At 35.9% G+C, this 15,475-nt stretch overlaps 1 protein-coding gene across 1 annotated transcript in view; it reads right to left on the reverse strand.

Annotated features, from left to right (window-relative positions):
* Nucleotides 1-2,529: 2,529 nt before the first annotated feature.
* TAFA2 (TAFA chemokine like family member 2) overlaps nucleotides 2,530-15,475 on the reverse strand; it is a gene marked incomplete at both ends in the record, with an annotated part of 49,736 nt that continues 36,790 nt past the window's right edge. Inside the window, one exon of the mRNA XM_080610446.1 lies at nucleotides 2,530-2,748. Within this exon, the coding sequence (XP_080466572.1) occupies nucleotides 2,530-2,748 (219 nt within the window). The remainder of the gene's footprint in view (nucleotides 2,749-15,475) is intronic.

Below are 15,475 nucleotides of genomic sequence, written 5' to 3' on the forward strand. Positions count from 1 at the left end.
GTTAGCAACTTGTTTTTCCACAGGTGCTCTTGCAACTTCAAATCTGTGCCTTTTCCATTGTACAAACAACAGAACTTGGTGGGGAAGGACTGTTGGAAGGAAGCCTATTATGTTGCTGTCAGGACTATGTATTAACGCAAGTAAAAAAAAAGGCAAATTTTTAAGACAGTATCTCTTCCTTCCACAGATAATTCAGCAGGATGATGGACCTTTCATTCTAAGTTTTCCCCAAAGAAACAGAAAGACAGTATTAAGGTCTTAATAAGGAGGTTTTCTTTTCTTAAGAAGGAGGTTTTCTTTTCTTCTTAAGGAGGCTTTCTTTTCAATTAGAACTGTTCCATCAACTGTACAGGACTCTGTGTGTGGTCATAGCCTGAGTGTCATCTAAGCACACTCAAGAATCATCATGCCATATTTATTTTTTTTTTAGCAAACCCTGAGCTAAGTGGAATTTTATGAGACAAAGAAAAGCTCTCTTGTCACTCCTACCATTCTTCTGTAAAATATTAAAGGTCTGTGGGAAACAAAACGGTGTGGGGATTTCTAGAAAAAAATCAAAAGGGTCTCACAAATGTATTTAATTACCATCATGAGGAAAGCTAAATACAAAGAATGTCACAAGAATGCCTTAAATAAATGCTTGAAGAAAGAGGCATAAGAAATGGCTTGAAGAAATGCCTAGGTATGGATTGTCCTTCAAGACACTAAGATGAGAAAGAGATCTTGTACCAAGACAGCCCTTAGTTGTATTCAGTATACTTTTCCATCCATTTCATTTCCTTATTTTTATATTCTTTCTTATACTGAACATAAAGAGACTACAAAAGAAATTAATAAAACATGGTCAACAATTTATGTTTTGGGGTTTTTTTTAGCAAACCTTTCCTAATGAGGAATGGTTTCCTAACGAGGAATGGACCTGAAGAAGGCTGTATCAGTTGTATTTTTCATGCTATAAATAACTTTGTTTTGGTATTGAATACCTAACATGAATATTACAATGCAGAAACAGAAGGCCCCATACAACCAGAAACAAACATCTGCCAATGCATTTTTTCCACTTATGCCCTCTGCAAATGAAGTCAAGGTCAGAAATGAAACTTTTGAATGGATGGAAGTGCGCTATTTCCTGGAGCTTCAAAATCCTGACAACATGTTTTGCCAGGCACTATCATTCATATGTAGCTTATGAAAGCAAATAACAGTTTGCATTGCCACTTGTGCACGTTTATTCACTGAAACAGTTCAACTTGCAAGCTTGGAAGATGCTTCTGATCTATTAATACTACCTTGTACCAGTGATAATCAAAAGTACTTTGCAAACATTAACAGAGGACAGGCTCAGAATTTCTTCAAAGCTTGAGAATTCTGTAATTTGTTTTCTAAAGAAGTGGGAAAACTGAACAAAAGACCTGTTAATGAGACTTTTGCCAAGAGGGCTCCTATATGCATATGCACCTCATGGTAGATAGGTATGGATTTGGGTGAATGTGGTATTTAGTTACGATCGTAGAATACCATAACAGATAGATAACCATGTATATAACTTATAGATAACTATAAGCTAGATAACTAAGTTTCTGGGGGCACAAGAAACTCTTTCAAAAGTAGGAAAAATGTTAAGGTGATTCAAGGGTATGCCTGATAAAGTAACTGTAGCAGAGAACTGTGAATTAGGAAATAGGCCTTGTTTCAGTATCACAGACCGCTATTTGACTTGGGCTAATGACAAAAGGCAAAATTTGAGTGATTTTTCAGCAGTTTGGAAAACAGGCATTCAGTGATAACTGTATGGATCTATTTACCTTCAGAGGTTACATATTGATGGAAATTTTTTCAAGTCTCCAAATGTTTCATTCCTACTCATAAAACTTTTTCACTACCTAGCTTTTGATATCAAGACTCAAGAGCTTTACATTTTTGCCTTAACTTTATTTTCAGCACTGCAATATAAAAAGTGTTAGTCTAACCATGTTCCCAAGCCTGTAATGGAGCAATTTACAATTCTAGGTCGTCAGGTCTATCCTTTGGTAAACATCTCTACCTCATTTTATTAATTAAACAGAACATTTCCCAGTACACCTAAATGTCTCAAACGTTTCCCGATGTCTGATAACCACCAGAGCTAAGTTTTTAATTCTTTCCTACTTTTATTACACTGTGACTAATCAGAATTGCACTTGTGAAAATTCTTGTGCTTAGTATTTTCCATTAAGAAGAAACAAACATGCTGAAAACTCATTTCACACAGTGCCATTTGAAGTATAATCCTGTATTTCTTGTTTCCTCATTGCTCTTAATGATGTCAGCAGGAGATTTTTGGTTATAAAGTGAAGACCTTGATAATCAGTGTTAAAAATTTTAATTAAAATTAAAAGGCTTTGGAAACCTTTCCCTTGAAAATTGAGTTTTTCACTTGTTCCAAATAAAATTAGGACTGGAAAAATAGGTAAAGGAAATATACTTTGGAACATGGCATACATTCCTGAAAATGGCAGTTCTTTATCTGAAACATGGTTTTAAGATCAGTCAACACCTAGCAATCATAGGAATATAGTGGCAATACTCCCTTCTCAGCTTCTTATGAATTTTCAGTAATCCCATATGGGATGTTGTGCTTTCAACTACAAAGCGACACCTAACTCCATGTACCAAGACATACTTCCTTTCTAAGTGCCGTTCTCTTCCCCAAAGCATCTGTTGCTTTCCCATGACAGTGAGAGACTTAAGTTCATCAACTGGCTCTACCTTTGAAGGGAAAGTGAAGAAAGACATTTTAAGGCTCCCAGAAGCATCTGACTGACAGACTGAGGCTGCTTAGGAGAGCAGTGCAGTCTCTCCAACCACCCTCCTGAAGCTTTGTCCAAATAAACCATGATTCCTGGGCATCTGCAGCAAACTAAACAACTACAATGAGAAATAAGGTACAACATTTCCTATTAGTACTGTGTAAACCTGTATTTGTACACACCTGCTGCTCTGTGAGTAATAAACCAGGGCTGGAACACATTTTCTGGAGTGGTCTGACTCTTTATTCCTCAACGAACGTTCTGGCCCTTCCTTAGAATCCGACCAAGACTAGGATTCATCACAACTAGTGCTCCAACATGGAGCCAGAATATTTTGTGTGTGTGGAAAAAAACAAAAATTGTCATCAGGCACAGCAGAAACCTCCTTTCTCTACTTCTCCATTCGGACTTGAGGAGTTTTACACGTTTGCCTAAGAAACAAACACATGTCAAGTACTACAGTGTTATGGAATTAGTTACAGAAGACAAAACCGGAATAGATGGAATTTTCTTTAACTTATAAGGAAAAGTACAAGATGAGAAGAAAAAACATTTCAGAATCAGAGCAACTTCTCTTAGCAAAAGAGCATGGCCTCAAAAACATCCGCAAGCAATAACAGTAACCCCAAAGGAAAAGGTTTAAATGTACTCAAAATCAAACTCATTGATTTTTCACCAAAGAACAATAGAAACTGAGAGATAATACTCATTTTTTTGCAATTACAGCAGTAATCTTTAACTATGATAAAACAGTAATTAAAAAGTTCTTTGAAAATGAGTCCATGGATAGACCTGCAGTATAGAAAAAAGCCATGAACTCAGAATATGATTCCTTGCAAATGAAAGGTTTGAGTGTGTTTTTCCCATATATGTTTTAAGTAAAAATAAAAAAAAAAAATATTAAAAAACAAACAAACAAAAAAACACAAGAAAGTTTAGATTTTGAAAAAGAGTGAGCATTTTGAAAACTCTACTTACAGTCATTTCTATGGTTAGTAGGTTACAGGAAAAAAACATAAACTAACAGATGACACATTTCAAAAGACAATATTCAATTCAGACAGCTAGTTCCTTATCTAGACATTTGAGGTATTTTTTGGACCTGATGGTAATGATTGCTTTCGAAAAGGGTTGCACAGCACCTCAAGAGATCACCTAATTTATTTAAATAATGCTTACAAAAAGATTACCATTTTCTTTTTCTTTTTCCTTTAGGCTTTTCAACTTAAATGTCATGCTGCAGATAATTAGAAATATACATCACAAGATTAAACTCATAATTTTGATAACTTGTAGCTTTAATAAGATCTCTACACATTTAAATACTATGAAGCAAGTTAATATGGTTCTGTATTCATATTTCTTTGAACTTGATAGTTTACAAAATAAACTTAATTGATACAACTCACTGGGACAATAACCATAGTGTATATCTGATGATGACACATGATTTATGTCAAAGGTAAATCTAGTTCATCAGTCTTTTGAATGTACTTCATTATTATTCTTTTCTAAAAGGTAATGTCACTACAATGCACATACCTAAACTTTCCCAATGTTGCTGTACCAGAGAGTGGAAATTAAGTTTATGGTAGAATTGTTTTAACGTAACAAAATTTTTCAACTGCAGACAACAGTTTTATATTAAAAGAAGACTTAAAGAAAAACCTTATTTTACTTTCTGTAACAGATAATAACTGTAGCAATTCAGACAAGGATATATCCTCTTGAGGTTTTTGTGGTGATCACAACTCCATAGTGGGACTTTAGCGCGGCGGCATAAAAGACTGCAAGACAATTAATTAAATAAATGTAATTTTCTTCTCTTTTACACCACTGATTCCATCTAGTCATCTCAAACGGGAAATAAAAACAACCTCCTTCCTTGTTACAGATGAGAAAACTGAAGCATAATAAAGAGTCATGCTACCCTTCCAACTGTGAGAAAGTAAATGGAGAAGAAGGGATAGGAATAGAGTCCTTCTGTCTTTGGCTTTATCTGACCTCACTTTTACAAAGAAAAGTCTACTGTTGTTCTTGACTGGAAAGCAAAACCTGTAGCAAGCAGCTTTCTGTGTTCAATGCTCTAAAAATGTAAAAGCTACAAAAACCAAACAAACAAAAAAAAAATTCCCAAGCCTTATTTTAAAACTAGGCTGAGGTTTTAAATTCCCAAATAGATACAATGGATTTCCATTTTTAATTCATTTTCCCAAGAAATTTGTAAGATTGAACTTCGAATTGTCCTCACTAAAAAAAATCAAGTACTCTAAATTCATCACATGTGTTTTCTTTTTTTTCTTTATATGTTTATTGTGTGTTATTTTTTCTGGGATTTTGAATGGAGAGTAACAAGCCATTTGGAAGAGACCAAAATAGAAATGGAAATTATTTCCTTACCTTTAATTTTATCTTCTATATGAGGGTACCTGCTGCTCTGTTAGTGCAGTACTGATGTGTTTTCTGCCTTTGTCCCAAGCTTCAGTGATTCCTCTGGTGATTTTTCCCCCACTTGCTTACCAGCTTCCACTGCTGGCATTTTGAGGTAGTGCACTCACATTTGGCTCCAGGAATACTGCCACAGCTGAGGGAATATAAGACAACTAAAAAACAAGTTAGAAAACAGCAGAGCAATATCCAGGCAGGAAAAAAAAAAATGTTTAAAACCAATGAATCAGTTATCAACTTGGAAACCTTTGATCATTTTCCTCTCTCTTTGCATCCATTTAGAATCTCCACGTGAACAAAGCCTTTCTCAGGCTTGAAGAAATTTTAGCCAAAGTCATGGGTGCTGACAGAGTAGTGAGGACACATTCAGAGAATATAAAATTATTTTAAGTGAATTTAATTTTAACTTTCTCCAGTATGAGTACCCATCACGCCAGCACTCTAATACAGAGGGGAAACTGAAGAAATTTGGCAGATTTGGAGGATGTCAGAAAAATCCCTGTCACCCCCTCTCAAGTCTTAATAGAATTGGGAAAAGGAAGATGCAAGGGCTTTTCATGTAAAAGCTGTCATAGATGAACAATTAGAAGGATTTCTCATTGCCTAGGGAAAAATGCAAAAAAGTCTGGATCACTGAGAAGTAGTCAAGATTATGGTTGTTGATTCCCAACTAACAATTATAGTCATCTTGGTCCTCGGAGATGAAGAAGGGAAAAAAGCAACTAGTACTGTCCATTTCATAAGTAGGTAAATTGAACACAAAACAGAGAGCATATCAACCATCCATGCTTGTACTTGCGTGTAGATGATAAAATTTTACTGTCATTCTCTTGCATTTTTTACATGTAATGGTCACAAACTCTTGTAGGATTCTTGAAAGAAGATAGCATAACGATTTGGTGTTAATTTCAGAAAATCATGACTGGTGTTTTCACTGGCATTTGCCACAGACTCATGATAAAGTGACGCATCATTCCTGAATGGATTAGAAATGTCACCTTCCTTGAGTATTATGGACAATTCCAAGTGAAAGTTACAATTTCCTGTAATTCCTCTGCACTGGGGATCATCTTCATACTGTTTTTGAACTTCAGAGCACACAGGAAAGATGTATCTTGAAATGTGACGAACAATGTGCTTTGCTATTCAATTTAATTTGTCTTCCTTAAAGAACCTGGACAGTTGTCTTCATACATTCATCTCCTCATTATCTTTTGACTAGTACATGAACCAAGACAAGGTAAGTATGACTGAACTGGAGTAGCTAATCACAATTAAACACTGGTATTCTAAAATCTCAAGTAATGAAGGAAAGACCAAAAGGCTCTGAAGAGGTTGTTACCTTCAAATTTCAGGAATGTAAGTACCAATGATTTGCTTTACAGTCAAGAGAGAGAGAAAGGACTCTGGTAATTTCTTTAATAACCCTCCAAAAGAAATTTACTTTGCAAATAAACACCTTCAAATTTGCCAAGTTGCACTCTAGGAGAAAGTCTCCTGTTCCTTTTTCGTATCGTGAATATATTGAACAATAATTATTGATAATTGGAATTAGAACAGTGCCTTGAAGAGTATAAATTTACTATGCTCTTGTTTTCCAAGGTAACTCTGGAGAGATGGCAAAGAAGCAGGACAGAGAGACCTCAGAATTCTAGAAGAAAAAGTACTCTGTGGATTTGCCTGAATTAATACCACCACAAGCAGAGGCAATCTTTTGTTCTTCTTCTGGCAGAGACATGTTCCTGAGCCACAAGGCTTAAATTAAAGATGGAGGAATAAGCTGAAGCTCTAGTTGGTGTCAGTAATATTTTCTGGCATTCTTGAACCTGAAGAGGCAAAGCAGGTTTGGACCTCTTAAAATTTGCAGCTCCATTAAAATTCTCAGATCTTCTCTTGCTGCTGAGTTTGTAGATACATGTTGATAGACACAATCCATCATTTCCTTCAGATCATATCCATCTTCATAAACTGAAGACACACTTTGGTTCACTTCTGGTTTTAGAGGTCTTGCCAGTATAATTCTGCAGGTCACACCAAACAAATACATCATGGTGAATTGCGGATTTTGTAGCTTCGCTCAGAATCTCCACTTCAGAGCTCTGTGAAATTTCTTATTGCAGATACGAAAGGGGACTAATGATAGTCAGGATGGTAAGATTCGAGAAGGAATCAACTGTGTATGCTAATAATGCAGTAGAGGAAAGCTCAAAGTCCATTTTATAGAAGATATAAAGTCCTTTGAAGCCTTTTTTCCATACAAAGCAGTAGTGTATTTCCTAAGATTAATCTGGTGTTCACCAAGGCGGAAGGAGTAAACTACAAGATATGAAAAAAAATTAACAACTTGAAAATTCTTATGCAAATTAATTTTATATTGGTCCTTTTGTTTTTTAATTTAGTCCTAGACATCAATCTTCCACTTATTCTTGCCTGAAATACTTTTTTTTTCTTTTCATTTTGAACAGTTCTCAGAGCAGGACTATCTTCGTTAGTCTTACGGAGAAATAAGTAAGATTTACAACCATGCTCACTTTGCTCTGCAAGGGAACAGTATCTGAGTAATCTCAGATATTTGAAAGTTGTTCATTCCTCTAGTAGTAACTGTACATAATGCTCTGTATGACTGACTTTCTCTGCTTGATATTGATCATTATCCATTTCCTTCCTTCCCTCTTAGAGAGCAGAAAAGCAGTGCTGTGACAGGATGGTAATTCTGAAGTTTCTATAAACAGTCCTAATGAGTAAGGAAATACTTCAAGAAAATTATGGGACTTTGGAAAATGGAAAGTACTACCTTTTGAAGGTCGGGTTGCACTTTTCTGCATATGAATTCTGCAACTAAGCAGTGATACACAGTTTGTGAAGCCTGTGCCAAATACTCAGGGAAAGAAGCAAGAGTTCTGCCTGCAGCTATTTAAGTAGTAGATAATGTAAGGTTTCAGAACACTCCAGTCCCTGTGAGCTGAAATGTATCATTTCTGACTTGCATAAATGATCCGAAGAAGCCCTTCCAGGCTGCAAAGGAGGGTGAGACAACGAAGAAGCACTAGTTTTAGAGCATTCCAGCATGACTCACATGAAACTGGCATTTGAATATCATCTCCCTATATGGTAACTTGTGGGGTAGGTAGTAGAAGCTGACAGATTTTCTAGGAAAACTAAAACCCACTTCTAGATATTCAGAGCTCTTCTTGCACAGCTGTGAAAGGGCAAAGAGACTGGCAGAATGGAGCTGCAAATGAGAGTGGAAATGTCTTTAATTTTGGTATCAGGTCTTTGCCACTTTGTGGAGAAGTGGACAAAACAAGTAATTTACATATCGCCTTTAAAACTCATTCTCATTTTCCATCAAAGAGGCAGAAAATTATTCTTCAGGCATGAGGTCAATAGCTCAAATGTGCCAGCAAGGGAAAAATTGGGGGAAAAAGCAAATAAAGAAAGATAAATCACAAGTTGAGTCTTTTGGGACAAAGGCAGAAAACCTCTTGGCTGGTCTCATGGAGTGGAGGATTCCCACGTGGAAGAAAGTGATGCTTGCAAAAATCACTGATTAGTTAATTAATGACATGCAACTAAAATCCTTTTGTATTTTTATTTAAATATTGCAGATTTTTTTTCCTTTGATTTCAGAGTAATTCTGTCAATTTTCAAGTTCTGCAAAAGCTAAAATGATGCTCTACAATGGATCTCCCTGCAGTCCCACCTCAGGAAAAACTATTCCCTTATAAAAATGTCTAAACTACATCATATATTGCTAACACTCTGTGAGTGTGATGAAGGGATTGCAAAATACTTCATTTCTCATGATTTGTACAGTGTGTCTACTCACGAAGAAAACCTCAGAATAACCCTTCTGAATAAGTAGGGACAAGATTCAGTGTATTCACAAACAGGTGCAGCAAGGGATTGAAAATTGCAAACCTTCTAGGCAAAAGCCGCTAATAATAAAATACTACTCTGTTTTTAAAAATTTTCTTTCAAGTACTGCATTAACAGGCTCCCTCTTTCCAAAAGAGCTGTATCTATGCATTGTACCTTTAACCCATTCTCTCTTTTTGTCCTTGTTTCAGGTGTAACAGTTATTTTTAATCCTTCCTAGTAGTCGGTGCGGTGCGGTGCAGTGTTTTAGCTTTAGTCTGAGAACAATGCTGATAACACACTGGTGTTTTAGCTGTTGCTGAGCAGCGCTTACCCTGATCAAAGACTTTTCAGTTTTATGCTCTGTCAGTGAGGAGGGGCACAAGAAGCTGATAGGGAACAGAGACAGGACACCTGACCCAAACTAGCCAAAGGGGTATTCCATACCACAGCACGTCATGCCCAGTATTGAGGGAGTTACCCAGAAGGGACCAATTGCTGCTCAGGTCGGGCTGGGTATCAGTCAACAGGTGGTAAGCAATTGCCTTGCTCATCACTTGTATTTACTGGAGTTGGTTTTTTTCCTTTCCCCTTTTAGTTTTAGGTTCTGTTCCTTTGTTATTTCCCTTTTCATTATTATTAGTAGTGGTAGCAGCAGTATACTGTACTTTAGTTATTAAATTGTTCTTATCTCAACCCAAGGGGTTCACCTTCTTTCGATTCTTCTACCCATCCTGCCTGGAGGGGAGAAGGAGGCGGCTGAGCAAATGACTGTGTGGTGCTGAGTTACCATCTGGGCTTAAATCACAACACTTTTGACGTTTCTCACTTTCAATTTTTAATATCAGTATCCATAGGACTCAAAGTCAGAACAGAACCAAACAAAATCTGAGACTGAAGATGTGTTGGGTGTTGAATGTTTGAATTATCTTCATTTAGCCAACAAGTTTTACTGACCTTTAAGACTATGACTTTGCTTATAACATTTCATATCACAACACTTACTCCTTCAATCCTTTACACCTTAACTTGTGTTTTGTGTGTATTTTTAAGTACATTCTTTGGGGAAAGGAGTATGACTTGTCTATATTTCTGTGACCTACAAATGATCATCATCAAGCCATAAGTCTGAACTTCTGTTTGCAACAGGAACCTTTTCATAAGACAGAACTGGGCTCACCAACTTCACATTAAAGAAGTAAATTTGGCATTAAAAATAGCAGCTATTTTTAAGAAAATTGGCAAATTGCACAGTGCTGATTACTGGTGAATCCTTGTAACATGTGTTGGCTGGACTACTAACTTTTTTTAGCAAAGTGTCCCAAAGGATTAAGGTGTAGGTGCCTTATGAAAAATACAGAGCTTCAGTATGAAAGAATTGTGATCCTAGATCAAAATAATAATTACTGACTAATATAAAAAGCTAACTTGACCTCAGAAAATGTCATCCTATTTCCATTACTAACTCATTTGCCCTCTGAAACTTGTATGTGTTTTTAGGAAACTGTATATATAACACGTCTATTTTAATGACAGACAGATACAGTGGTCTGTGAGTTAGCAATGAGAAACATGCTGAGACAGCTGCAAATTTCTCCTAGTAAGAGATTAACCAAAGGCATGGAAAGAGATACCATAGCTACACAGAGGCTGTCATAAGTGCAATCACTCTTTTCTATGGGTAGTATTTTGCTACAGTCTATGTACCTACTTATATTGCAATCACATTCTTTTTATGAATCACAAGGCATTGCTAGCCACTGTATATATGTGTATTATTCTTATAAATCTTTACGTGAAATTAAGGTGAGGTGTCTATAGACAGAGCAGTTGTATTCTTAATTTATTCATACAGCCTCTTAAATAATATTAGGAGAAGCACTTCTTATCATTATTTACTATTGACACATGGCAGATCATTGATTTATCCTGTAAGTATTTCATATCTCACAGTGTCAAAGCAAAAGCCAAATTCTTTCATGTGATGAAAGTTAGTAGCAGTTTTACAGTGAAAAAAATGTCATGTGAGAAATACATTGTCTTATTAGCACTGACTGACCACAACCACCATATGTCTCGCCTATCGGAAACATCCTAGAATAACCTATGTACAATATTTATATGATGAATTTCTGCTTTTTCTAATTATGTATCATTACTACTGCCAGTTTAAAAACCTGGAGGAGGAAGAGGAATAAATACATGAGTGAAGAGGCTACCACAATACCAATACTTCTTTTCAACCGTGGCAGAAAAAACAGTAATACTTGTTCCATTTTTATCCCTCTGCTGCTGCTTAAAGAGCCTACCCATCTGTTGCTCAGGCGGAGAAGAGAGATCAACTACTAACGTAGCTGCACTGCTTACACTGATGTCAGGCTCAGTTACAAGAAAAATGCCATTTTCTTCTCATATCCAGGGACACATTTTAGCTCTCTTGTATTATGTTGTCTTACTCAAGCGGTGGTTATGACAGCACTGGTGCTAGCTGAGTCACCACTAATGCTGCCTCCCAATACTGAGAATCTCAGTAGCCCACTACAAAACATTACTATGTAAAGGTAGCTAACAGAGCTCATGCCTTGTACCGGAAAGGTATATTTTATAAATTGAAACATAAATAAAATTAATGCCTCTCCTTTAAGCAGCTGTAATTAATTTAGAAACAATCCAGAACCTGCAAGTGAGAAAGAGTAGTCAGTATAAAAATGTAAGCAGTATTTATAGGTAGCAACAGAACTGCATTGATTCAGAGTTGCAGAATGCACATACTGAACGCCATTTGGCTCCATGTGCAGCCAGTTGGTGTGTTTGGATGGTACACTTTCTCGTCTTCCAAGGATGTTATTCAATTTTTAGTTTCTTTTAAACTCTGGATGCCATAATGTTAAATTAGATTAAATGGAATATTACAAATATCTGACTTCAGGCTCTTTCCAATATTGTTTTGGAACACAGATAAACACTCTCAGTATATATTTCTCTCCATCCTGGCAATATTTCTGTTCTTTTCACACTAGTTGTCTATCTCTGGTATTGATCTCGATAGCAGATTTGGATTTGGAATGTAGATAAATATACTCAATATGGATTTATTTTTGGCCTGGTAGTATTTCTTTATTTTTTTCTGTCCTTGTAATATTTATTTTATCCTTTTATTTTTTTCCCCCCAGTACTCTATTTCTAATATTGTTTTGGCATATAGTTACATAGTAACATATTAGATATCGATTTCTTTCTGTTCTGCAGTGTGCTTTTCCCCACATATTAAAAATAATAGCCAGTTTTCAGAGTGGCAATTGTAGTTGCTTCTGCTTCTTATAAAAGTGTGGGTGTTCAGCTATTTCAGAAGCCGGATGCTCATTTCCAAAAGATGGTCCTTTATGACCCATCAGAAAAAAATACTTTCACTTGTTCATAGGAAAATGTTGTTCACTTTCACCTTCTAGAGATTTTCACAGGTTAATAATCAATACCTGTTATGCATTACACCTGATGGTTTTGGTTCTTTTGTATTATTAATATAAGCATTATTACTAGCATCATACTGCCAAGTCAATTCTAGAGCACATATACTGGTTGCCAATTTTTGCTGAATGATAGATACGGGTCATTCTGTTTATCATAGTATGATTCATTCTGTGATGTATGTTATCTTCATAGACTCATGAAGACTATGTTGTCTTCACAGCTCATAGCTGTGCCTCCTCAGAACATGAATATTTTTTAAACTTCTCTTATATTGCATTTGATAGTCACTACAATTCAAAGCTTCCCAAACTGACAGAGAATGAAGGGGGTTTTTTGCTCATCTTCCTACTGAAGACCACACTGTAGAGTATCTTCCTATTCAACATTAAGTACCTCAATGCTGGGCGGTAAGCTAATCATCACAGCTTTCCTTTAAAGTTATCAGGGAGACAAAAGCATCTCCAGAAGATAATTAATCTGATTTATCTGAGGAGAAACTGAATAGCCCTCTGAAATTGAATAATTTGCTCCAATACTAAAAAGATACCTTAGAGCTCAGGCTAGTCACGCCACTCTAGAAGAGTCCTAACTCATGCAAAGTCCCATAAAGCGCACTCCACATATTGTAAGTAATATTTCATGTTAAACTATGCCTCATTCCGCAAGCAGTTCCACCAAATCAAACTAAAAGCTTAAGGACAGGGTACTATTTCATTACTGCATTCAAAGCTGCATCAGGGTAGGTTTAGATTAGACATTAGGAAGCACCTCCTTACCCAGAAGGTTGTCAAACACTGGAACAGGCTTCCTTGAAAGATGGTCAACGCTCCAAGCCTGACAGTGTTTAAGAGGCATTTGGACAATGCCCTTATCAACATGCTTTAACTTGGTCAGCCCTGAACTGGTCAAGCAGTTGAACTGGATGATTGTGGTAGGTCCTTTCCAGGTCTTTTCCAACTGAAACAATCTGCTCTGTCCAATTCTACTCTATTCTATTTCACCTGAAAAATATCAATGCATATTTCTCTATGTCTTCATAAAATACCAGCTGAGGGACACTTTCCCACTCCAGTGCGCACTTTTTCAGAGACCTCCTGTGGGGAATACACACTATAACTGACAGAAACATAAATTCTTTCTCCTCAGCTCTTATCTGACTGCAAAATGTTGACATCTAGTCTTTCTAAAGGGCTCCTTTTTTTAATACAAAGGCTTAGCATTTTTTTAATGTCATTGTCAATTTTATACATAATGCTGCTATATTTTGTAGCTTTCAACTGATGGTAAAATTCCTCTGGTTTGAACAGAAATTTTCTTTATTTTGCAAAAAGGAAAGGAAACACAGCCAAGACTGTGGCCAGCTTTTTCAATGAAAATAATTATATTACAAAAAGGTTGTAAGAAGAAAAAATATATTAAAAGTTAAAAAATTAATAGTTCTTTGTATTTTCCCCTTTTTTAATCATTTAGATAGGGCAGCATGATCAAATTTTTATGTTTATTTATCAAAATATTGCAGCCAAACATATAGAAAAAATTCGATTGCTTCCTCTCACAACAGTTTCTCAGTCTAGAGGAGAACGCCACAATGTGCCTGGTAAATCTCACCTATGTACATAATCATTTCATAATTGTCCTCAGGTGTTCCTGAACATCCTGTTTTGCTGTGGTATAATGCTCAGGAACACAAACACACACATTTCTTTATATGAAGTAAAAATAATTTTGGTTTTAGTTAAATTATCATTGCCTTTTTCCTCCTACCCCCTCCTGCAGGCTACATAGACTCAAAAGAGTCAATTCTAAAACATCACAAGTTAAGTCAGTACCCAGCATATTCAGACTTATTATATTCCTTTTCCATGGCTAACTCCTAATGTCAGCCCTTTAATATGCAGACAAATTAGGAAAAACAGTTTAATCCTTCCATAATATTTGGGCTTGCATGCTGATGGTAAATAATTTCCACCTGAATTTTCTTAACATTTGAATTCTGAGTACCATAGCATTCATGCTATTTCTAATTCATTATTCATGTATTACCCTATTAGATCCCCATATCTGAACAAAGTGCAAAATATCAAGTAGACCACATTTTTAAAAATCAATTTGTCTTCTCTCATTATTCACTTGACTTTTTTGCTTAGTGACTGATACCATAAGTATTAAGAATTTGGTAGCATCAATTTTTACAATAGTGTGGTTAAATATGCTTACAGAGGTGGACAAGCGAAAAACCTCCTACCTCCACTGGTTTTATCTCTAACGTAATGCTTAACTAATAACAGCCCGAGATGTGGAAATGTAGGTGCTGCTTTTGAACTTGGTATCCTGTAGAAGACAGGATAGTACTTCAGCAGTTAATTGGGTTACTTTTTCTGCACATGAAGGATCCAAACTTACAGAAAATGCTTGGAGGTGAATATAGACTTTCTTAGACCTTTCAGGAAATTCTTCACAAGGCTTTTCTGCAATATACTTACATCACCAAAGCTGTTCAGTTCCTTTTGTTTCTTTATGCTTTTACATTATACATGATAATCACACATGGGTTATTTAATTTGAAAATCAGAAACTTATTATTCATTACTTCTTAATACTGACTCTCTGTACAGTTCATTTTTCTAAAAAAAAAAAAAGTGGTTTTGAGACGACAGAGCACTTTATAGAGTTTTTCCTTTTACATATGTAGACTTTGGGGAGCAGAAAGAGGAGCTACAAAAATATTGTACTTACTACATGTTAGGGAAAAGTAGTTGCCTTTTTATAATATGCTATTCTCTTAACACGAAGAAGCACTCACATTTCCAACAGCAATATATATTTTTCTGGGCATCTGAATTATGTCTATTAAAATCTGGAAAAACCTTCATTCACCTGCCACCTGGTTTCAATAGCTTGGATCAACT

Source organism: Psittacula echo (genome assembly GCF_963264785.1).
Source record: "Psittacula echo genome assembly, chromosome: 1".
Lineage (NCBI taxonomy): Eukaryota > Metazoa > Chordata > Aves > Psittaciformes > Psittacidae > Psittacula > Psittacula echo.